A 26,609-nucleotide genomic window follows, 5' to 3' on the forward strand; every position below is an offset into this window, starting at 1 on the left:
AGATATAAAGTCAAATAAAGAGAAAAACCATTCTTATATTGTAACAATCTTGATATCATAACAGTAGAAGAACCCTCTTTGATGCTATATAGAACCCTTAACAAAATATTTCTATATAGAACCAGTTAGAACACATTCTCCATCAATCTGAAGAATCATTTAATGATGCAAAGAACGCTTTAATCATGCAAAGGGTTCTTTTAATGCCCATGGTTCTATATAGAACCATTTTCCTAACTAAAGAACCCTTGAAGAAGATCTTTTTTAAGAGTGTAGTAAAGGATATGGTTCTATATGGGACCATGAACACTCAAAGAACCATTTGCATGATTAAAGGGTTCTTTACATTGTGAAAGCGTTCTTCAGATTGATGGAGAATGTGCTGTAGAGAGTTCTAAATGGCACCTTTTTGAAAAGGGTTCTATCTAGCACCAAAAAGGGCTCTTCTATGGTTACAAGCTTGACACTTTATGCTACAAAGAACCTTTAATCATGTGAAGCGTTCATGGTTCTATATAGGATCAAAAAGGATTCTTCTATGGTTATAAGCTTGACATCATCACGATAGGAGAATCCTTTTTGGGGCTAGCTAGAACCCTTTTCAAAAAGGTTCTATATGGAACCCTCTACAGCACAGTCTCCATCAATCTTAAGAACACTTTCACGATGCAAAGAACCCTTTAGTCACGCAAAGGGTTCTTTGAGTGTTCATGGTTCTATATAGAACCATCTTGTTTACTAAAGAACCCTTGAAAAAGCATCATTTTTAAGAGTGTAGAGAAACTCAGAATTGTTCACAGTGGTGGTGATGGGAACCAGACATCTGCAGAGTTTAATGCCTCTAAAAGCTCCAGAGATCCATCACCAAAAGTTACTACATGAAATGGTTATAAATGTTATACATTATTATCTCACATTATTTAAATGAATGGTGGAGAGGTACATGCAGTGTTATGCAGCAAAATAGCCCCCTAAAAAAACTTAGTTTTAGTTACCACTGCTTCATTATCAACACTACTAATAAAAACTGTGTAGATTGTTTTAGATAGTCTAATTCAAATTCGAGGTTAAGGAACCAGCCCTGCGACCAGAAGGTTCGATCCCCTGAGCCGACAGTACGTGACTGAAGTGCCCTTGAGCAAGGCACCTAACCCCCAACTGTTCCCCGGGCGCTGCGGATAGGGCTGCCCACCACTCCGGGCAAGTGTACTCACTGCCCCCTAGTGTGTGTGCATTCACTAGTGTGTATGTGGTGTTTCACTGCAGGGATGGGTTAAATGCGGAGATGAAATTTCCCCGTTGTGGGACTGATAAGGGTCACTTAATCTTCAGTTACTTTGCATCTCAATGCTGAGCTCTGCAGAACTTTTGAAAAAATGGTGGAATTCCCCTTCAAAGTATATGACACACCAACATTACCAGATGCTGTCTTTAGTTTTTCCATTCTTGCATGCAAATTAATAAAAGTAGTGTGGGTAGGATGTAGAGGTGGGCAATATGGCAAAATATAGCATTGCGATACTTTTAACGATATACAGTATGACACAATATTTTTTTCTTTTCAGATATCTGATCAGTTGGAATTGAGAAAAAATAACCAATAGTGTTACATTTTAAAAAATAACACCAAAACTGTGAACACAATGATTTTTAATTAATATTAAGCACACTGTGTGCACTAAACCCAGTCAAATGGGACTAATTTTGCTCTTTTTATAACAAAACATGAAGTTGGTCAGTGTTCAACAAGTACTGACGATATACACGATATGTTGAGAAAAGAATATCGTAGTGTACTGTGTTATAAATTATCACAATAAAGATATATATTGTCATATTGTCCGGCCCTAATAGGATGTCGCCTGAGGCCCACAGGTGTTCAGAAATGGCCCTGGGAGCAGGTTTGGGTTGGAGGTTCTGCTGGTAGGCCACTGAATCTCTTTTCACACTCAAAACCCGGGATATAATCTGGATCCTGCATCTCCAGGATTCGTCATATTTTTCAAATATTAATAAAAGTGGCTACTAAAGCTCTTAAACGGTAAACTCACGCACATATATACACTGAAGTTAGCTTCTTACTTGCCAGCTTCTCATTTGAATTTTCCGTTCCTCCTTAAATGGTGCGGCAGTTACACTGAGGTGCCTTAAACGATAATTTACCTCAATAAATACAATAATTTACCTCAATAAATACAATAATTCACCTCAATAAATGCATCAACAAATACCTTAAACTTTAGCTTGGAGATGTTTACTGGTCGCGTCTGACTGGCTGATCTAATTTCGCGTCCCAAACCACACACTTCTGTACTTCACCTACACTAATGAGTGCACTTCTAGTGGTACATGCGCTATTTTTCACACACTGTTTAGTGTGCTAGTATGCGGTTTGGGACGGAGCCCTAGTAACGCAACGGGAAATCTCAGCTGTTTAAATTGCAGCGTTCATTTGCTATGAGCAGCAAATCAGATGAAATCAAGGGAATACATTCAAATATGTCAGTTAATACGCTTTAAAATGGCATTTTAATTAAAACAGTGATAAAAATATGTTTTACTGCCTCTGCTGGATCCCTTATGGCTTTGTTATCTCATTACAAACCGCCACAACGCTGCAGTCAGCGTTAGTGAGTTTCTCTACAATGAACCATTCAGTTCAAACCGCTCTGAATGACTTTGTTTACACCTCGGTGACTGAATTATGTAGAAATTTTGAGAAATCGGTGGCGTTCCCTTTACCGTTGCAATTCTAATGTAAGCCGCATGATGGCGCCATTATTCCATCTAAGCTGCCTGGGCGGAGCTGAGTGGTGCCGTTTAGCACTGCAGGCCACGAGACCACTGGACTAGAGAGAGAACCAGAAATGAGGCTTTATGATCCGAGGATGGAATTGATCATGAGGAATGGTATTGTTTATCGAGCAAACGAACGAACGAACGAACGAACGAATGAATGAATGAATGAATAAATGAATGAGTGAATGAGTGAGACTACATAAAGACATAATGGGAAACCCTGTTGACAACTGCAGTAGACTATATTTTGAAAGATGTTCAGCTGAACAGTTTTATCTGTGTTCTACCTTCACGATAATTTCTTCTTCTTCTTCTTCTTATTATTATTATTATTATTATTATTATTATGTTTAATATCGAACAACTATCTCTCTTGCTACAAATTAATTTTGTCTTTAAAGTAGAAGTTTCCATTTTTAAAGGCTCTGTTAAAGCGAGCGAGGCGGGAACAGCTGCAAATGTTGCCATGGCAACGCGACATTTGTCCGGCGGGAGTGGTGACACTGCAGCGAACAGCGAGGAGGGTGAATTTTTCCCCACCCATTTTCAGGAAACCCCGCCCTCACGGACTATCATTGGCTCATACTTCACTCACAAGCAGTCCTCCGTTCTATTACGCCAGCGTCGAACTACGAGCCAATCCCCGCGGAGAGGGCGGAGCTTAGCGTTCTAGAACGCTGCCTGTGGCTAAGCGCTCTTAGCCAATCATAGCACAGATGGGGCGTGGTCTTGGAGGTTTAGAACGGCGGACCATTTGTGAGTGTAAACTGGGGAAGGCGTGGTTTGCGGAATACAGGTGGGACAAAAAACACAACACACATAACGTGCGTGTGTGTGTTTGTGTGTGTGTGTGTGTGTGTGCGAGTGTGTGTGTGTGTGTGTGTGTGTGTGTGTGTGAGAGAGAAGGCTCGGTGCGCGCGTGTGCGTGTGTGCGTACGTGCGTGCGTCCGTCTCCGCGGCGCGTGCGAAAAAAAAACACACATACAAACCAAAAGCTTTTTTTGAAATCCCGTTATGGACGAAGGAGAGGATGGCGAGGAAGACCACGGACTCCACGGGATGAAGAATTTGACGCCAGGAGGGGGAGCAGCGGCGGCGGCGACAGCAAGCAAGACCCCCAGCGGCGGCGAGCACGAGCACGGTAACGGCGAGCCTCGCACGGCGGTGGACGCGCCCGGCTCCTGTGGCCACTCGCCCGGCAAGGCTGGCCGGGACGCAGGCGAGGAAGAGGGCGGCATGCGGCGCGTGCTGAACGGCGACTGCCGGAGAGACGACCCCTCCTCCGCCGCCACCTCCTCTAAGCGCGAGAAGCAACAGCAGCAGCAACAGCAGACGCCTGACCACGACCTCCACCACTACCAAGACATGGATGGCGCCGCTGAGCCCGCGCCCACCACCACTACCACCGCCACGACCACCACGGGCGTCCCGGACAAGAAAGACCCACGCGTGTCCTTCTCCAACGCGCCCAGCCGGAAGGCGTCCGGCCCGTCCAAAGTGCCCGAGGACGGGCAGATCGCCGCCGAGGATGGAGGAGAGGTGCGCGATGGCCAGACGTACATGCAGCGGCAGTTCAGCTCCATGCTGCAGCCCGGAGTCAACAAGTTCTCCCTGCGTATGTTCGGCAGCCAGAAGGCGGTGGAGAAAGAGCAAGAGCGCGTCAAGAGCGCGGGGAACTGGATCATCCACCCCTACAGCGACTTCAGGTAGGGAGCAGCTAAACCTCAGAGGGGACCAGGAAGCGGGGGCTGCTCAGACGAACACACACAACATGAGTTGTTCAGCTTTTGCGCAAAGGATATATAGAACTGACATCAGAGTTAATCAGTTTTTGCGCAAAAGATACTTAGAGCTGACACGAGTTACTCAGCTTTTGCGCAAAAGATTCATAGAACGGATAAAGGGCTACTGCGCTTTTGCGCAAAAGATACATAGAACTGATAAGTTATTGCGCTTTTGCGCAAAATATACATAGAATTGGTGAGTTATTGCGCTTTGCGCAAAAGATACATTGAACTGACATGAGTTATTGTGTTATTGTGCAAAAGAAACACTGAACTGACATGAGTTATTGTGTTTTTGTGCAAAAGATACACTGAACTGACATTGGTTATTGCGCTTTTGCGCAGAAGATACTGATAGATGAGAAGCTGATAGATGAGTTACTCAGTTTTTGCGCAAAAGATGCATTCAGCTGAGGTGAAAGTTATTCAAGTTTTGCTCAAAAGACATTACTCGATCGTTTTAAACTTGTAGAGAGCAGATGGAGGAATGTGGACCACCAGCATGTGGGCATGCATGCCAAAGGTATAACAATAAATAAAACAGATACGTTTCAAAAACGTTCTCTTTCCATTTTACCCCCCCCCCTAAAATTACTTTTGAAAATTAAATACGTTGCAGCAGTTAAAGCATTTCTTTTTTGCGCATTTAGGAAAAACACATTAAATTGAAAGAAGCTAAAGTTTCAAAGTGCTCCTTATTATCTAATGACCCAAAATAACCGAACCCACAACTGCACTATCAATATCACTTTTGTTTTCGACGGTTCAGCAGAGTTTTGAGATTATTATTCATTTTGTGTTACCATACAACACGTTAACAGCCTTTAAGCTCTTTCTTATGTAGAATAGCTGAGCACTAGACAGCACGTGAGAGCTTGTTTGGGCAGTTTTTTAAAAAGAAAAAGTTTTTGACATGCGCAGAGTCATCGTGGCTCATAGCCCACGAGTTTTGGGGCTCCGTTTCGTTTTCTAGCACCTGCTGCTTTGTGTTTAGCTCCTCTGTGGCTCCGTCTCGCTCCTCGGCTGCCTCTTGGCCAGATGGGGAGACGCACCGGTGTTGCACACACCCCTAAAACCCAGCACGGTGGGAGCAGCTTTGCATCCTTAAACGACTCCTGTCGACGGTGTGAGTCATTTCCACTGGAGTGTGTTTCCATGCGAGCTTTTCTTAGACGAAAGGCTCGATTTGGGAGACGCGTTTGATCCAAGCTGCAGCGTTTCACACACTGCAAGCCCTCAAACGGCTGTCGTTTTGACTTTGCTTTGCGTATTAAGGCTGTGTTAAGGCAGAGGAGCCAGTATTGAGGTGTGCACACACTGCAGGGACGAGGCTGCGCGTATCAAGATGCCACAACGTGAATTAAAGACTCGAGATTTCAGTACCACGGACAGCTCAGCCTTCATCGATAAACACAAACGGAATTGAGAAGAAAGCGCAGGGGCAGCTGTTTAGACTGACCAAATCCCTTCACCTCAGTGTCCGCGTGCGTCCTTGCGGTGACCTTGCAAAGGGCGAGGACACTCCACAGGACCGATGCGTAATAGAGGTATCCCCCCAATAACGCCACGATGCATTTCACACAGGCTCCGCGCGGCCTCGCTGCCACAGTGTGAGGGTCTGCGTGTGTGCGCGCGCTCTCAGGCCTCCGGTTATTTATGGGGTGTAACCCTGGCTGTCTCTCTGAATGCCAAGGGACGTGAGCGAAACCATCCCACTGTCGTAAAGCCTCCGGTTCTGCTGAGAGGACAGAAGTAGCCTGTCTGCCAAACGACTGAATATAGTTGTCTGATGTTTTTTCCCCCCTAAACGGATGTTTAAAAATACATATGTCACTTACGCCTAATAATATCGTGCTGTCATTTGAGCTATGAAGCATATAATGACATTAATGCTGATCTTCATTTGCCTTCGCAATTGCTGACTTGTGTTCTGTGTTCATTTGGCAAAATGCTCCACAAATTCTGTGCCAGCAGTGTGAACAGTGTCATTTATACATATGTTGATGCTTTATATTCGCTTCATACATCTGCACGTGTCTTTAAAAGAATATTCAGTCTGCTCTGAAGGTCTGTTTTGCCTTCAGAGAAGTCCCAATGATTTCTATGAAATAAAAAAAAATGTCTGTGGTTAATTTTAATTTAATGTATATTCAATTCTATTTTATATTATATTAAATCACACTATACTGCTAAAATACATATACATGTACTGTTAAGTTTTGCTTGGAAACAAAAGGGTTAAATCACTGACGCAGCTGAAATGATCCAATCAGAATGCCTTTTCTCTGTTGTATCTAGGCAGATTCAGCGAAGCGAACCCTCCCATTGATTAAGACTTAAGGAGCTGAAAGGAAGGCCTAACGTATCTGATTAACCATTAACATAGTCAGGAACCGGAATCAGCCAATCACGTTTTGGTTTACTGTGGGTGGGGCCAATTATGTGAGAAAAAAACGTCACTTCCAGGCCTTCTGGAACAATAAATAAGTAACTGACTGCAGGTCAGTCTTAGTCTGACCGCTTTCAGTCAGATGTTAGAAATGGAAAACAGTGGCAGCAGCTCTGCGCTGGAACTGCTACAAGGTAAAATATATGATAAGGCCTTTTACAAGCTCCAAACGTCTGTGTTGAATCGAGAATGGACAAAAATGTTCATGCAAATGAGCTAACATGCTAATAGAGTCCTGTATGGGTGTTAGCAGAAATTAGCATTGTCGTGGAGGTGTTTTTTCTTTTTTTGTCACTCTTTTGACATTTATGGCCCAAACACCAAAGACTTAGCTCTAATAGTCTAATAGCCACATTATTTTATCAGCAGTAAGGAGATGGGTGGACCTTAGAGCAGCTAAAGTCCTGCTTGAAATATTTTTGTATTGAAACACACAGAAACAAACTGTGTTTACTGCACTGTGGACGTTGCTTGAAAGTAAGTCTAATATTAAGCTTCAACACTGTTATATACCAATAACAGCTAGGCTACCACAGCCAAAGCAACTTAAAGTGGAATTCCACCGATTTTTTACAATTTCTGCATAATTCAGTGGTTGAGATGCAAACAAACTCATTTAGTGTGGTTTGATGTGAAATTTTAGACTAAAAAAGGTTTATTGTAAACTTACTGACTCGTATTTCTTTACAGTGGTGGTGATAGAAACCAGAGGTGGCCACATCTACAACACTAATATAGCCATTTTATTTATTATCCAAAACCACCAGTGAACCTACGTGTATTTTCAGAGTTTTTATATGTAATGTTGATGATGGTAAAATAGTCATAAATCTGAAAATGTTTTTGAGGGACAATTTCACCTTATAGCGCCATGCTTGTATCCCTCCACCATTAATGGATTAAAGTTAATGGATTAAAATACAATTTAATCCAAAACATTATCACAAAACTATCATAAAACAGTGAGTCACACATCAGGCAGCTTATGTCCAACAATTAATGGAAAAACCTTCTGTGAGGAAGCTTTAGAGGTGGACGTCTGGTTCCTATCAACACCACTGTGAGCAATTTTGACTGCAGTTTCTCTAAAATTGAGTATTTCACATCAAACCGCTCTGGCTGACTTTCTTTACACCTCAACCATTTAATTTTGTTGAATCTATGGAAAATCGGTGGAGTTCCCCTTTAACTACCACATTTCCCAAAACTTGCTGGTCTGTGTGAGGTTTGTTGGTGAGGTTGTCTTACGATGTCAGTTCAGTGCGCAGCAGACTTAGTTTGTGTGTAGTCCTAATAGTCATTGGGGCAGTTTACTTTATTGCATGGCCATTTTCTTTTTTTTTCATTTATAAAACCAGTTTAGACTCAGAATTCCTAATTTGGGTGTGACACCAACAAGGAAATGATGACGTGACTTCAGAGGACTATTTTTGAGATTTAGTTGCTTTAAAATATGTCCTCCTCTCTGCCTGAAGTCTCCATTATTTTGCCATCTCTAAAGCCGGTGTAAAACCACCCAAGCTTGTTTTGTTAACTTGTACACTTTTATGTTTCCATCTGTGCCCTATAGGTTCTACTGGGACATCACAATGCTGATGTTCATGGTGGGCAACCTAATTATCATTCCCGTGGGCATCACCTTCTTCAAAGATGAGACCACCACGCCCTGGATTATCTTCAACGTGGTGTCGGACACTTTCTTCCTCATGGACCTGGTGCTCAATTTCCGCACGGGCATCGTCTTCGAAGACAACACAGAGATCATTCTGGACCCCAAAATGATCAAGAAAAAGTACTTGCGGACCTGGTTTGTAGTGGACTTCATCTCATCCATCCCGGTGGATTATATTTTTCTCATCGTGGAGAAAGGGATCGACTCAGAGGTTTACAAGACGGCGAGGGCGCTGCGCATCGTGCGCTTCACCAAAATCCTTAGTCTTTTGCGACTTCTCAGACTTTCCAGACTTATCCGCTACATCCATCAGTGGGAGGAGGTAAGAGCAAATGTGCATTCATACCATCAGTTAACATGTTTAAATGAGAAGTAAGCAGCATTTTTACATTTCAACATCTACCAGGCTCGCCCAAGAAGCCCTTATATTTAACCTTTTAAACCCCAAGTTCCTGTGTGTCTGATCACACTTCAATGCATTGGGTGTGTTTTATAGAACCTTAGCTAGACTCTTAGCAAAAAGTGTTCTATATAGTACCAAAAAAGGTTAAATGATTTAGTGGAACAATAGCGGAACCATTTTTGCTGCTACTTAGAACCATTTAAAAAAAATATATATATAACAGGTTTTTGATCACAGAAAAGAACAATTTAACCATGCAAAGAACCACTTCTGTATTCAAATCGTTCTCTTGAGTGTCCATGGCTGCATATATGTAACTTTCACTAAAGAACCATTGAAGAACCATTTTTATTGTCTAGCTGAGCCTGTCTGGGCGCCTTGTTTTTAGCTTTGCTAATATCACTGGTTAATGTTAGCAGTACACACCTGTTAGTTGCACTGTTAAAATTTTTTATTATGCTGGTTCCCTACAGAACCTTTCAATGAATGGCATGGGCATGTGAAGAACCTCCACATAATATAAAGGTTCTAAAACCAATCAGAGTAGGCTTTTTCTAAAACCATACATCCATACTCTTAAAACTAAAGATTCCAAAAAGGATTCTTTGGAGTGATACCATAGAAGAACCACTTTTGGGTTTCTAAAGAACCGTTCAATAGAGGGGTTTCAGCTAAGTTCAAAGGGCAGTCCACTGAAAAATTCTTTAGGGAACCAAAACTACACCTTCCTCTGCATCGTTACACACTTATGAAAAAGTTCCCAACCTTTCAATTGATTGTTCTTTAGAGAACCATCTTTGTAAATGAAATGTGTACGTGAATAATCTTTTTAAAGTTTAAAGAACCTCCACATAATGTAAAAGGTACTAGGAAGAACCTTTAATTTAGTATACACCTTTACATTGTGTGAAGGTTCTGTAAAGCTTTAAAAGCGTCTTCATACATGCAGATCTCTTCATCATTCAACAAACATGGTTCATTAGTGAACCCAAAGTTCTTTTATGGCATCGCTCCAAGAACCCATTGTGACATCTTTTTAAACAGCGTAGCGGAGCACCTTTTGGTGCTATATAGAATCTTTTTTTATAAAACCAACCTTATTTAATATGTTCTTCATCTTGGAAAAGAAGCATAGAACCATTAAAACATTCAGATGGTTCTGAGTTGTCATTTTTCTATATATAATCATTGCCTTTACTCTTGAATAAACACTTTTCTATAAGGGTGTGTGGGCGGTTCTTTAATGTTTAAAAATAAAAGTGTTCTTCTGCAGCATCACTCTTAAGAAACCCTTTTGGCACCTTTATATTTAAGAGTGTTCAGTGACGTTTCACTGTCTTCCTCTTCCTTCCCAGCAGCATCTGTTTGTCCAGCTATGTGGCTTTATTGCTCAAATCTTATTACTGACCATTTTGCAGACCACTTGAAGTCCTTGATGCACAGACGTAATAGTGCAATCCAATACTGAGTGGATTGCTGCAGCAAGTTTGTTTGGGTACTGCAGAAAACCTCCAGCTCAGCAGAGATCTGAGTCTTAGAATTGCTATTCGAAATGGCACTAATAGCTTGCTTATGACTGAGAATGCTCACTGCTCAGAGCAGGACACGCACATTAACTGTCAACCTTCCAGTACATAAGCTGAATAAGCAGTGGGAATAATTCTCCTCAGTGAGTCTCCTCCCTGTTTTACAACAGCGTCGATCCAAAATGGAAAGCTGGGATGACGTTGTTTCCAGGGTATGCCTGCAAAAGTTTGTTGAACTGTGCCAACAAAACAGTCTCTTAGTCATCAGCTGTAATGAAGATAGTAAAGCTCACACAGATGTGAATTTTGTCAGCACTGTATTGTACAGATGACACAAAGCTAGTGTGCTTATTTGTTTTCATGTATTTCATTGGCAATAAAAAGCGTGATATTTCAACCAGTATCTTTTAAAGGGCCTATATCAGGGAAAACTGAATTTTTCTCACTTTTTTAAAAGAAATAGTTTAACCTGTTTCATGTTTCAAAGCATTCATTTTACTCCACAGTCCATATGCTGCAAATATGGAAATTAAGCAGCACAAACAACCTGTTTTTGAATTTATTGTTTTTGTGATGTCACAAAAAAACAATACATTTACATATGTCTGCCTGTCCAGCTTACAGCAGTTTACCTCTGCCCATTCACGTTGGATTTATAAGAAATGTTTCAGCCTGGACTGCTTTTTGAATGTGGCACGAAATAGGGCAGCCAATCAAAACAGAGATAATTTACATACAAGTTTGAGCACCCTCGGGTCAAATGACATTACACACTTACACACTTATTTGCACAATTTCTGGTTATTTGCTGAATTCAACATATTGGAGACAAATAAACATAAAATATGGCCTCTTTAAAAGTTATGTCATATGTTATACTTTATATTTTAGTTTTGTTCAGTAGTATGTTAAACTGTAAATTTGGCCATGTATGCCATATTTAAGTTGTGATGTCAAATTACATGTTTTGTTGACCAGGATGTCCAAACATACGACTGTAAACGTCTATGATTTTCATAACGTTGCTGTTGTTGCAGGAAACATGTTCTTTTAGCGTAATTTAACATAGCAAGATTTGAGAAAAGAAGTCATTTTGCACTATTTCTATTGTTCTGTTCATCATAAACTTTTGACACATTGTAAACAACAGCTGGCATTTTCATTTCTGGCAGCAGTGATATATTGTAAAAGGGCCATATCGTACATTTTTCTTGGATTTTATTCTGTCCCTTGAGGTCCACTTACATTATTTGTGTGGTTTTATGTACCAAAAGCGGTCATAAATCATTTTACATGACTACTTCTAACCTCTAATTTTTTCTCTTAGTATTAAACTGGCTATTTTTGTTACCGAACCTTTAAATCTGATATAAGATAAACAAGCTCTGTTCTCATTGGCTGTTTTGTATTGTTTCTCATCCAAAAAGCTCTCAGAGCTGAGGAAATTGTGGCTTTCCATGAAATGAGCCGTTTTACCTAAGCAGTTCTGATGAAGTGGATGCAAGGCTTGTTAACTGGCAAACTTCATCCTACTGTTCTCCATGTGCTGGTCATTTTTAAGGCTAGCCAGCCAGAGTGTTGGTCGTAGGCCACTCTGTTGACGGCAGCCTCCACACAAAGTGACACCGTGGGACAAAATGGCTGATTTGCCAGATTCTTTTCTTTTCTCTGTGCTCCATTATGCCCCTTTCTGTAAAATCTTTCTGTCCGTAACAATACACTCACACTGTCCGAGTGCTTCTTCTTAACAGCGCTGTTGAAGAGAAAGGCACGTCTTCTGCCCATTGCCTGCTGCACACCTTCACCTTTTGCCACTTATAACGTTCCACAGAGCAGTTTTAATGGAAAATTCTACTTATTGTAGCAGCTTCACTTTACATTACAAAAGAAGGTCTACTGTTAGTCTCAGATGAGCAACGAAGGTCATCTGCTGGAGCCCCTAGTCCAGGCATGTCCCTTTGAAAAGTAAAACCTTCACATTGTGTGCAGTAATGCAACTCAGTAAGTTCCAGAATGGTCACCAAAGCTGCATTTTGGACTTGAAAATGTTAAAAGAAATAAGATAACGAAAGAAAATGATAATAAAACAAATCTCAAGGTGATTGTAGAATTGCTGTTCTTAAACTAACGCCGTCAGCCTTGTAGTTCCTACTAGAAGCAGCTAAATAATTATTTGTGCCATTGCAGTAATAAAAATTGGCCTGCTTGTTCCTCACTGGAGCCTTTTGTTTTCATTATAGACGCCCTAAATCAAAGAAGTCAGTGGTGATTAAAACACTCTAATGTAAAGCTTTCTTCGTTCATTTGTAGACTTTCCACTCAAGAGACACTGTTTGATCAGTAAAAAATATTCAACATTTTCCGTTGCTGTCTAATTGGACTTTGTATTCAGGTGACTAATTAGGCTTTTGGGCTAATTAACATAGCTGAGAATAATTACTTGTCTGAAATAGTGAAAACATTAGTACAAAAACATCTTAATGTGCCAGTGCTGGAAAAATGGACTGTTAGCCTTCAGGAACACCAGCATGTCAAATTTAATACACTAAAAGCCGGCCTTTGACTTTAATAGAATAAAGAAGAAGAGCCAGTTCTGCTGATTCAGCTTTGAGTGCTCTTTAGACCTCTGACAATTACTCTCCTGATTATAGAGAGGCACTTTGATCCAGATGTGACTCCTAATTATTGGATCAACCTTGCACCTCGTCCAGCGAGTGGCATGGATTTACTTTGCTGGCATTAGGAAGTCTGGAGTTATTGCTGTCATTTTGCAGTTAGTTAGTTGTAGTTGTAGTAAGTGACATGATGAATTACATTTAGATGAAAAATATATTCTCCTCGAGACAGCGCTTTTCTTTCATTCGTTTTAGTGTCTAGAAAGGACAAAAAATGTGGCAGAAGCATGAAAATTGGCAGAAGCGTGAAAATCCTACACTTATTGTGAGAAATAATTCACCTGAAATAACCCAGGCCTGTCATGTTCATTACATTCTAGGTGGCAACAGTTGCCTTAAATAATAAATAACTGTGATTAATGATGTGTCTTTTTCGATTTATTGAAGGTACATACAGAGATGTCTGAGTGGCTAAATAATCCTGCTTTGTGGCTGTCGATACTCATTTTCTCCCAACTGCCGACAGACACAGCTTGAGCTCAAATAAACAAACATTATCCATCCCTGACATCTAAAGATTTTGCAGTAGAAATCAGAACGTTTGTGGTTTTCGTGAGACCCATGATGTGTCTCAGTAAATACATTCTCTGCTTTCTTTATTATCCTTAATCCAATGGAACAAAATGCACCCAATTCACCTTCTGTCTGCTGTAATGTAAAGATTCGATTGTGACTGCTTACAACCTTGGAAAATAGGCCTACTGATAATGTCATCAATCACCGTTTCCATTTATCATGATTGACAGTCACATTGGATGATTTAAATGTATAGAAACATGCGGTTTATAGGCTGTAAACATGCATTTTATTGAATGTATAGCAAAAACTACCAATCCGTACCAAAAACTATTAAATCGAGGAAGTTAGCTTCTGCTGAGTGACATGCAAGTAGACACAAAAGGAAGTGTGGTGTTACCACATAAACAGCCATGCTGAAACAGGTTATAGGAGAAAGGTGCTGCAAGAGGATCCTCAGTCTTTCAGAATAAGCAGCTGCCTGCAGTATTTACCGCTCTTTGTTTTGGTGAAAATACTGAAAACGCACACAGATGGTGTGCTGGTGGAGCAAGAAATCGACTTTTATTTTTTAAAGCAGCCTACCACCAACCCCCTCACCATCGCAAAAATATTCTCAATCAGCAATTGCTAGGGGGCGTGATCGGACGATGGCATATTGCACACAATATCACAATGAAAACAAGCTGGGCAAAGTGTGATAAATAATTGCGATCAGGCAGTTATGTAATAATTGTGGCAGGCTTAATTACCCCATTTGTTCTGCTATAACTGTGAGGATTAAATAATTGTATGGAAAATACACTTTCTCAGATATCAATATTTTTAATCCAGTGGCTTGGGTTAGTGACTGTGGTCTACTGAATGATGTGGCACTGAGCAATAATGAATGTCCAGAGTCAGTGGGATTTCCAGGCTGTGCTATATATATATATGAGGCTTCCTATGGCTCATTAGTCTTGATAACGGTTTGAAAGGTCGTTCTGAGGGCTAGAAGTGTTTGAAAGGAGCTGTCAGACGAGTGACCCTTTTCAGAGAGGGTTGTCATAGGGGTGGGAGAAACAAGACCACTACAGCGAAGCAGCTACACAAGCCCCCATATAGCTGTTAATGGTAAGTGACAGGCTATATGTGTGCTGTAGGGGGAAAGCCTTTATACAGCAACAGAGAATAGATTCTGCAGAGAATCTGTGTTCCTTACTCAGTCTGCATGAGGAAATCCCCACCGGAGGCTAATTGTTAGTTAAAAATAAAAGCAGTCTTTTTACCCTTTACCCTCGCTGTCTTATTTTTAGTCATACGGCAGCAGATTGTAACCAGTGAGACATTACTGACACTGTGCTGAGAGAGCACATATCCACTCATTTAAATGTGCAATGATGGAGTTTTGCACCCACCTTTATGAAGCTTAGATGGAGCAAAATGTTTAGGCTTTAAGTATCTTCATTTTCGTCTTATTCAACCACTTGATCCAGCCAGGGTTGCAGTAGCAGTAGGGAGAGCAGAGAATCACAGAAGACCATGTCCATTGCAACTTCCTCTAGCTCATTCTGAGGGGACCCCGAGCCCCTCCCAGGCCAACTTGGAGATATGGTCCCTCCAGTGGGTCCTAGGACGACCTCGAGGTCTTGTCCCAGTCGACCAGCGGGAGGCAGCCAGGGGGGCATCCTAATCAGATGGTTTGGGCACCTCTCCCCTTTCATCACTCATTGCTTGCTAGCAGCTCAACACAGAGTCGATATTTCACATACAGAAAGCCAACAAAAGTGTTCTAGTTAATCTGATAACAGATGTACTGGGGATTTCCATTCTGCCAGTGGAATGGCCACTAGGGGGCCTGCAGAAAGAGGCTACAAAGGTTTTGCACCCTCAGACCTGTCACTTACAATGAAAGAACCATACACTGAAAGTTCCCTTAGGGTATCTGTGGTTCTACTAGAGCATTGCTCCAAAGACCTCTTGTTTGCAGCTTTATTTTTAAGAGAGCTCCTTTTTATTTTCTTTTAAACATCTATCCCACCAAGTCGTATTCGGCAGACAGTGATCTGGCCTTCCATTTACAGCAAAATCTTGACCTTGTCTCCATCTGAGGCCTTTCTGGCCCAGTTGCTATGTAGGGCACTTTGGCTTTTCTCAGGTGTGACAAAGCCTTTTTCTGGTATGAAAGGGAAGCATCTGCACTGCTGTGCAAACCGACGCAAGGCAAGAGGTCCTGGCCCTGGTCCAGAACACTCAGAGATAGGAGCCTTCTCCACTTTGTAACCACAAACAAACTGCACACACATTGCTGTCTCCTAGGTACCATCTCCATGTCTAGGCTCCTCGCTAGTCTTCTTTAGCTCTACGCAACATTACAAATCATTGGAGCTAGATGCTGCTTCTCTGCCCTTCATGCTGATGTTCAAACCATATACTAATGTTTTATCTGACTATTTTTGATACTGAATCTTAGGTCAGTATCTAAGGTCTGAACCTGCATAACATTCTGGCTATGCCAAAATGCATGCATGTTATCTAAGCTGGTGTTTATAACCTATAGAGATCCACCGGTACGATTTTGTCTTTTATTTGCTTACTTGCTTACTGAATTGATTAATTATGTTGATGATATATTTTTGTGTTTTTTATATATTGTGATATGATTCAAATTAAAACCTTTGGCTGATCATGAATATGAATTACTTTAAACATGCCAGGTCTATATTCATGGATTTCTCCTTCATCACACTGACTTTGGTTCCTCTTGGTTTATTGACAGATCTTTCACATGACCTATGACCTCGCCAGTGCTGTGATGAGAATCATTAACCTAATCGGGATGATGCTGCTGCTGTGTCACTGGGACGGCTGCCTGCAGTTTCTGGTGCCCATGCTGCAGGACTTCCCGTCTGATTGCTGGGTGTCCCTCAACAAGATGGTGGTAAGATTAATCTCCAACACAGCCCTCATGTCTGCACAACGAAACCGAAGTAGCCCTTCTATGACAATGTGACCCTATAAGAATAAATGCAATATTCCGCTACAATGCTAATCTGTCCAGTCTGAATCCAGTCCCAGTTTCTACATTTTATAAATGTTTGTGTATCAGCACTGTCACATCATTGCTGTCCAAAGAAAAAACATCTCCAGAATAGTAACTTTACAGGAGAAGGCAACAACTTTCTTAGCTTTTAATGCAGGTTGATGTAAAGAGGCTTTATTCTAAATGATTTTGGAGCACTGCGTTTAAATGATGTAGGGAAATAAAAATGCATTTGTGGTGCATTTTTCATACTCCTATATTGATGCATCCCCAGTTTTTCCAAAGGTGTAGCGCTGATATTATGTATAATTAAATTAGTTAACATTGTTTAGTAAATATGTCCACCTTAAAATTTAAAATTATTTGTGGATAGTCCATTTTATTTGTTAACCATTGTCACTCAATTTCATTTAATTTTAGTGACCTAGCCACCTCTCTTCCTGTGAAGCATAAACAGTTTTTAATGCTGACCATTATGTTCACATGAAGAGCAAATCAAGCTAACAAACTTTGATTTGGACATGGATAGGTGTGTGTATGAGCTACACTCTTGAAAATAAAGGTGCCAAAAAAGGGTTTCTTTGGAGTGATGTTGTATTGTGGCAGTTCTCAAGCTTTTTTAGTCTAAGGTCCCCTTTGTGGACAGTAACTGCTGCAGTGACAGTGTTTTACTGCAGCTTTCTTCACATCAAAAAGAAGGCAATAACTGTCACAATAAAACATAAGAATTAAACACAATAAAAACATGAAAATTACACACATTTCTGCTGACATATGTATTCCATCAGTGTTGCATAGTTTAACTGACCTCCAAAACAGGTGTAAATTGCATTAATTTTATGGCTACTGCAAAAAAAAAACGTTAAAATAACCTAATGTAAATGCTAATTTGTAAATTAAAGATTTATCCTAGACCTTTACATCCAAGCAAAGAACTGCTTACGAACTTTTATTTTTAAGATTGTTTGGGGTGACGTTTCGAAGAAACAGGTAATCGATTGCTTCAGTGTTGTTTATCCTGCTCTGTGTTAATATGAGAGGCACGTAGTTCTGCTTCAGTTACTGCTTTTTGTTTTTAGGTAACAGGCCTTTCACTTGAGTAAGGTTTATGACTCCTCAACCCACCTCTGCATTTATTAGTCACAGTCTACCGCTGTTCCTCCCTGTTATCCCAGGAAATGAGAGCTATGAGACTCTCACTATAGAGAAAACTCACTAAACCTTACCTCAAAGGCCCTGTCGCTCTGTGAGGAGTTGAGGAGAAGACGAATGTCTTGCAGGCTGTCCCCTGTGTATTGTGTAACTCCGTTCACAGCCTTTGCACTGAATTTTGGAGCAGCTCCTGCCCACCTGCTGATGTGCAAATGTCTAAGGCTGAATAGCTTCACCTTTTTTTCACAGTGAGATAAGACCAAGGCATTATTGGACATTAAATCGGATGACATTAGTACTGTAGTAATGCAAAATATAATTAAGAAATCAGACCTTTTCGTATGTATTTCATTCTCATTATTTCTAGAAAGAACATCTTTTTGAAACAGCTTCTTATGCACTTATTTGTGTGGATTCTTACTCAGCACATTGTAAGTAGCTCTTAGTTTGAGTACCTTTATAGCAAAAACGATTAAGTGCTTCCGCATTTAACCCATCCGGGCACTGAAACACCACATACACACTAGTGAACACACACTGGGGGCAATGAGCACACTTGCCCGGATCGGTGGACAGCCCTATCCATGGCGCCTGGGGTGCAGCTGGGGGTTGGGTGTCTTGCTCAAGGGCACCTCAGTCATGTACTGTCAGGAGATGAAACCGGCGACCTTCCAGTCAAAGGGCTGGTTCCCTAACCTCCAGCCCATGACTGCCCCCAGAAGTAACTAGGTTCTACTGAGTTTAATTGGTATGCTCTCTTAAAAAAGGAGCCACAAATAGTTCTTTGAGCAATGCCATGGAAGAACTACTTTTGGTAACCAAAAGAACCAGAAAAAGATTTGTGAGGATGAAGAACCTTTAAAGAGCTTTCACATAATGTAAATGTTCTATACCTATTTAAAGGTTCTTCCTAGAGCCTTTTCAGTATGTGGAAGTCCTTTAAACTTTAAACATTCACAGAAAGGTTTCTCCAAAGATTGTTTAGGGAAACTAAACTGGTTCTTCGATGGCATTGTGTAAAGAACACTTTTAGAACCCTTCTTAGAGTCTAGAAGCTTCACATAACTTCAAAACGTTCTTCAAACTTTAAAAAGACTCTTCTCGTACACTTATGTCATTTGCTAAAATGCTTCTTTAAAGAATCAGAAGAATCAGAATGGTTCTGTAGAGAATTAGAAATGGTCAGTGGAATCGGTCCAAACATTTCTTGGCACCTTTGTTGGTCACACCTTATTCTGAGAGTCCCTTAAAAATGATCTTATCAAAACAAAAACTGGTGAAATGCTATTGATTATGTACATTATGTTTGTATGTATTATGTTATATTGATTATGTTTAGAGTAGGTTCAGAATTTGGGTTAGCGTTAAAGTTAGGCTAAAGTTTGTTTTTATAGTTGAAATTAAGGTTAGAATTAGGTTTTGAGTTGAAGTTAAAGTTAGGGTTAGGTTTAAGTTTTGGTTTGAAGTTAAGATTAGGATTAGGTTTAAGTTTTAAATTGATGTTAAGGTTAGGTTTAGGTTAAAGTTAGGGTTTAGTTTTTGGGCTGAGGTTAATATAAAAAGTGAGGCTTAAGTTTAGGGTTAGATTTAATAGAATCTGCCACATTCAATTTAACATTCAGTTGCGTCTAATAGATATTTAGTTGAGTGTTATTTAAAGACAAGCTGGGCATAGTGCGGTAGGTTATAGAAAAAAGTAGAAAATCACACCAAAATGTGCCTCTGTATCAAATTAAAAGGCAGTCATTTGTTGGAGCACATATTTTACTCTGTTCTCTCTGCGACAAAGTACTGCAGCCAAGTATGAAAATCACTTTCCTCTCCTTCATCTGATGTCATCAGTGTTTGACAGTGTTAATCTCATGGCATAGTGGGGGGGAACGATGCCATCACCTGCTCCTCTCACCTACTTCAGGCTGCCAGTGCCAGACTCTTGTTACTCCCCCCATCTCCCTCCCTGTATCCTCCATCTGCTATTCGTCTCCTCCCAGCGCTGCATAACGACACTGACAAAAACTTGGAATGGCCTAAAACTAAGATAATCAAACTCATACACAAAGTATGGTTGGGACAGATTCTATTTTAGCGTAGGTTTTGAAATTCATCAAATTGCACAATGGGTGTTTGATGATTTAGGTATCCAGTATGCACGATGCTAACAGATGGCTATTAATGTCCATTACTTGTTAGATACATTAGTTCCTTTGCAAAACTAAAGAAACTAACTTCCACCAAACATTTGACTATTTTTGTTGAGCTACTGTTTTAATGGCAATTCCTTACTGAATCTCCAGCTCCTGCATTTGGAGCTCAAACCGCTAATGATGCTGCATTGTTGAACGCTCCAGCAAACTCAAAGGAGAGCACCCAAGTGCTAAACTCTTCCACACAAGCAAACAAATGCCTTAGAGACTGAAGCTTTGCATAAAGCGTCCCTATTGTCTTTCTGTCCCAGTGACGATGCTGCAGTACTGTGCTTGGAAACTTCTGTCCATAGAGCACATGTGGCTCAGTTTGGACCCAAACCTGACTCCTGCACTGCATTTAGGTAGATTTAGAATACACATGAACCCCATATTACTATCATTCATTTAGGAGTACAGCCATACTAGTCTTTGGTATCATTTAGCAATCAGGGTCAGCAGCTCTGGGAAAGAGGATTGCTTCAAACGAGTGACGCAGCGTTAAATGATCTGTCTCCACACGTCTTCACTTCTGTGAATTGACTGCTTTCAGTTCAGTACAGGAATAAAGCGGTTCAACCACATTAACTCACATGAGAAAGAAAGTATAAAAATAACAGGTGGTCCCTCTTTCCAAATAAAAACCTTATAGTTGTTGATTTTAAGAAAACAGTAAAGATAAGTGTGGTATTTGCTATTTATGTAAGCTATACTTAAAAAAAAGGTGCAAAAAGGATTCTTTGGAGTGATGCCGTGGAAGAACCGCTTTTGGTCCCCTAAAGAACCTTTCAGTGGATGGTTCTTTAAGGAACCATTTTAGCAAATGAGAGTGTGAGTGTGAAGAACCTTTATGCAATTTAAAGAGCCAACACATTTTATAAAGGTTCAATACCGATTGAATGTTTTTTCAAAGAACTATGTTTCTGTGCCAAGAATAATTGAGGAATCTTTGTTTTTATGTGTCAGAGGGGAACCTCTGCCTTATGAGAAACCCTAATGATTTCTGGAAACTAAAAAATACTGTCTGAAAGTTTTATTTATTTTTATTTTTATTCAATACAATCATGCTTGTATTAAAACTATGCAAATATTGTAGTACAGGGAGATTCACTCGAAAGAGGCCCCGAATATTCTGTAATAACTCTCGCTAGGATGAAGCAATCTAAACGAAACAAAGTGCAATGTGCTCCTCAGTATATGGAGCTTTGAACAAGCCAGGAAGCCCCTGTGTCGTAGCGATGAGGTAGGCACCGGACAGCCGTTGCGACGTTTAACCTCCATTCGCAACTTCCGGGTGCAAACCCCCGTACCTCTTCATGTGTCTGGCAGAAAACGGAGATCACTTCCAACATCGCATGTAATGCAATTGATTACACATATGTCAAGGTATGTAGCATATTTTTTGATTCAGATTGCTTCATCTTAATGGGTGTTACAACAGAATATTCGGGGCCTCTTTCGAGTGAATCTCCCTGAACTTTATTGTTAGTTTTTTTGTTGGAAACAACAGGTTAAATTCATTAGAGTAGAAGAGTTCAATTCATGAGAAGGCTTAGAAAACCACTGTGGTACCTAGGTAGCTAAGTGAGCTCTCCCATTGGTTAGGTCTTCAGGAGCTGAACTGAAAGCCTAATGTGTTAGATTAACCAGAAACATAATTAGGAAGTGACAGGAATCAACCAAAACAAAAGTCACTCTGCTACTTCTAGAAGTTGAAGATACATCACTGACTGTGAATATGAGTGGTAGTCAAACAAGGTTTCAGCAGAAAAAGTATCAGCAGCAGTTCTGACTGAAAGAATGACTGTAAAACTGCAACATACAAATCAAACTGTCTAATAATATATTGGTTACACGTTTCAAATAACACATATAATGTCTTTTGCAAGCTTCAAGTGTCCACGTTGAATGGACAGCCAAAAAATGTTCATGTGCATTGCCATTAGCTTAGCACTATTATTTTATATAGTCCCATTGAGGCGCTAACAGAAATTAGCGTAATTCTAAAGACGAGTTTTAACCAAGTTTTGACATTAATAGCCTGAACTGAAGGCCTAGCTTTGTAATAGTCTGGATCCCCACTGTGAAGCTACATATACACACAGTGTTTCATGTTTCAAAGCATTTTGGTCGGTTCAGTAAAATTGCGAGGCTCTACAGATCTACAAAGTTTGGACTGCAAATGATTGGACTGCAGAGATGAAGAAGCAAGACACTTGGAGGGTTTGAAAACTGAAAAATGCGATGACAGGTGTTGTCAAGCTAGTGAGCACAAAGCATGACAGGAGCTTAACAGCAGAAACACAGCTAGACATCCAGGTAGAAAAAAGACGAGGATAAGATTTTTTTTCTTCGGCAGCAGAAAAGTTTCAAGTTCAATCATGCAAAATGACAACCGTAACATGAAAAGCTGCAGCTTGTATTTGATTTTTCCTTCTTATAAGGTGAGCATTGAAAAAAACATAAAAAATAAGCGTTTAACACTGGGCAAGCAAGGTCAGCAGTAAGTAGCTAATCGAAATAACATTTAATTTTGACTTATATAAATTGGATTCAGTTTGAGTGTAATTCGTGCAGCACCTTAATTCCAGTCTGACAGATCAATGCAACACAGAGAAACCCCTTTGATCCTCTTTGATCAATGTGTAGCCTGTGATCCATGACCCAGCATTTTCTAATCTGTCCATAGTGCATGGAAACCATTTAGTACTATGAAGTGCTACACCACTCAAATCCATTACTTCATTTATTGATCATAAGCTCACCAAACATGAAAATAATGTACAATAGTTCATCCAAATAGACATGTTTAAACAACCTCCCTATCTCACACAGACACAAGCAAAAAATTCATTGCACAAAGTTATCCTCTGCTCCACACACTGTGAACGGCCCACACACAGAGACTTACAGGCAAACAGCACCACAGGAGAGCCCTCATGCATTACAGCTAATTAGGCCCTGTTATTTATTCAATTACAAGAGCCATTGCAGTGCCTCGCTGAGCCATCACAACACATAAGAGTTATGGACAGCGCATGTTTCTGGCTTTTCTTCTTTCTTTTTTTAAGTCCACTACAGACCTTCAGCGACCTGTGAACTTGCCTTAGCCTTATGTCAAATACATGTAAGCCTAGCTAACAGCTAAATGTTTTTTCTTTTTCTCTCATGCTGATCATGGCAGCTTCACTAGGCTGAAGGGCCTGCTTAAGCAGTTACAGTAACAGCTCAAATTTTGACCTGCTTCATCCTCTTCAGCTCGTGTTCCCTCCAGGATCTTTCATTTCACAAGTTTTGCATCAAGCCATCTGCACTAGGACCCATGACTGTTAAGCTCAGTATATACACACACACACACACACACATCCTCTAAACCACTTGTCCTTCTGGGTCGCGGTGGGGTGCTGGAGCCTATCCCAGCTGTCATTGGGCGAGAGGCAGGATACACCCAGTATATAGAATAAAAAAAATGTACTTTGTCAGGTGGAATAGAATGGAGTTTTCATTTCACTTAGCAGTTTGCAGTTTGCACAGAATCACATACAGAATCAAGCATATTTACTATTTTCTCCTAAAAGTGCAAAAATATAAGGAAAAACCACTAATTCTCTGGCTGCTAGCACACACACACATCATTTAAACCGCTTATCTTTCTGGGTTGCAGTGGGGTGCTGGAGCCTATCCCAGCTGTCATTGGGCGGAAGGCAGGATACACCCTGGACAGGTCGCCAGTCCATCGCAGGGCTAATGTTTTATATACTAGTACATGCACACTAAGCGTACCAGAATATAAACTGGAGTACTATTTTCGATTTTTGATTTTTAGAATTATCACTTACAAAGTGTGTATATATATATATATATATATATATATATATATATATATATATATATATATATATATATATATATGAGATAGATAGATAGATGTAGATATAGATATTATTAGTGAGTCTGAGGTAGATAAATGAGATGCAGGGTACACAGGGGATAGAATACTGATATAGAAATCTTCCAGATTATACAAAATATGTTGTATAATGTTAATGTGTTTCCCTGTACAAAGAACAGAAATCCTATTACCAAGAAATACGCTTAAAGGTCATTCTACAGAAACATCCACTTTTCTATCAATCCATAGATGTCACTGGTGTTACCAGTCCTCACTGGTGTTACACATAAGAAAGGTAACACCAGCGACATTTTTAATGAAAAATGCATTTTACAACATAACTGCTACAGAGCATCAAACCACATGTTGTCATTCATGGAATATCCACTAAAATATGTAATTTAATCCATTTGTATTCTATTTTTTCACAATTACCTAAGAATAAAGTCGGTCACACCAGTGACTTAAACTAAAAGCTTCATATGAAATCATAAGCTAAATGACAAAATCTCTGATAACTGAAAAGACACAGTGGACTTGGTATGCACAGTATGCTTTTTGGACCATGTGCTTGTCTTCATAGATCCTCAGAAAATAGGTAGAAAGATGTTGTGATGTCATCAGTGTGATTTTTATTTCAAAATAAGAGATTTTTTTGTTACGCGGTAACACCAGTGACACGACTGCTGGGGACCTCAACTTTCATTATATATTTTGTAATATTTATTTGGCATTTGTTTTCTTTGTCATTTAATTTGTATATTCCATAGTCATGTATAGATTATTGTAGTTAAAATTGCATAAAAACGTTTTTTTTTCTTCAAAAATATGGCCTCACCCTTTACACATGACTGTGGGAACAAGCTCTTCTCTGGTGCCTGGAATTCTACATAATTGATTTAAAAACCAATACTGCTAGATTTCTGGCTCAAGAAGGTGTAATTGTTAAAATAGCTTATTGTTTTATTTTAAAATATACATAAATTGTAACCTTAGCATGTTTTTTTTAAGTGTAATATATCTATAAACGCTAGGGTCACAAAAATGGACGTTTCTTGTAGAATGACCGATATACTAAAAGCCAGTGTGCAGGTGCTGAAGCAGCATTATATTCTATTCTATTCTATCTATTACAAATGTTTGTTTCTTTAAGGGGAAAGCACAGCCTTTACATAAGGCCACTAAGGGCAAGGATTTGCATATTGTCCTCGGAGGAGTGTGCCACTGTCCCTGTGCCTCTGGGAGTTTTTCTGTCTATTTACTGAACTGCCACAGCGTGGGCCGTGGCCTGGCAGCAAACTGATCAATGTCTCCCACACAGCTTTAAGAAAGCAGTATCAATCCAATTGATCTGCTCTATTGATGAAGCAAATACATCTCTGTGGCATGCTGTGGCCTGGATCAGTTTCTGAATGTGAACAAACAAAGGCAGCTTGAGCAGGACTATATTACATTAGCTTTATTTACACATGTCTGGTGGACCAGAGACCTTTGACAGTCAGACAACACATCACTGCCGTAACAAGCCTTATATCTCAGAAATGGTCACTTTTTTAGGAGAAGAACAAAAATGTTCTGAACTTTAAAGGGACACTCTAAACAGACTAGAGAGGAACTTCAGATTTTGGGGGCCACAACATTCTGTGTGTTATGCACACATAACCCTCCATCTCTTCAACCCTCCACAGGCAGAGATGGAGGGTTATGTGTGGGTTCTGTATTTGAAATGTGATTTTTTTTTTTTTCTCGCTAGCAGCGAGCGCAGAAGGAAGCCAGATAGCTAACATTACTGCTAAGGTAGAAAACACATTTCAAAGATTTCAAACCACCCCTAAAAATCAGCCCCAAAGCGTTTTTTTTTTCTAAAGTTCCTCCCACCTTCAAGATACATCATTAGGAGGGGGGTTTCCTTGTCAGGCTGGAGTGTCCCTTTAATGTAAGATTTTATTCGAAGTAATTTTTTGAACATTTTTATTGATTCATTCATCATGAAATGTTCACATTATGTAAAGGGTAGATGTTGCTTCTGAATGGTGTAAAAAAATAAAAATGGACAAAAATTATTTGTTTTTACTTATTGTTTAGTTACAAAGTTCTTTATAAAAAAAACTGCATTGCTTTTCTTTCTCCAGCTTTGTAAATTCTGACAAAGTACAATTTTATGCAAAAGTTTGAACACAACTGGTAAAATTACATTGTGTTCATTTTTGTGAAAATGTAGCACATCTTCAACCTGAACCTGAATATGACATTTTCAACATGTTGAAAAGAAAGTCTAAAATATAAAATGTGCCATAGCTTTTGCACAGGCCACATTTTATGTTAGATTTTTTATTCAATATATTCAATTCAGAACAGTAACAGTAAACAATGAACAGTAATTTTGTATTAAAATGTGCAGAAGTGTGTTCTCTGTAGAGGATGTCAACTTATTTCCACCTAGAAAAGTAAAATAAATAGACCAAGGGCGCCTAAACCTTTGCATACGACTGTACGCACCAGAGGAGGGACTGGAGATGGCGAGAGCTAAAAACCC

At 40.0% G+C, this 26,609-nt stretch overlaps 1 protein-coding gene across 1 annotated transcript in view; it reads left to right on the plus strand.

The window, feature by feature from the left end:
- The first annotated feature begins 3,737 nt into the window (after positions 1 to 3,737).
- The window catches only part of hcn2b (hyperpolarization activated cyclic nucleotide-gated potassium channel 2b), a 55,056-nt gene continuing 32,184 nt past the window's right edge, over positions 3,738 to 26,609 (plus strand). Inside the window, 3 exon segments of the mRNA XM_036587180.1 lie at positions 3,738 to 4,505; positions 8,603 to 9,026; positions 16,583 to 16,744. Coding sequence (XP_036443073.1) covers positions 3,814 to 4,505; positions 8,603 to 9,026; positions 16,583 to 16,744 — 1,278 coding nt within the window. The 5' untranslated portion in view covers positions 3,738 to 3,813.

The sequence above is a fragment of the Colossoma macropomum genome, unplaced genomic scaffold (genome assembly GCF_904425465.1).
Source record: "Colossoma macropomum unplaced genomic scaffold, Colossoma_macropomum, whole genome shotgun sequence".
Lineage (NCBI taxonomy): Eukaryota > Metazoa > Chordata > Actinopteri > Characiformes > Serrasalmidae > Colossoma > Colossoma macropomum.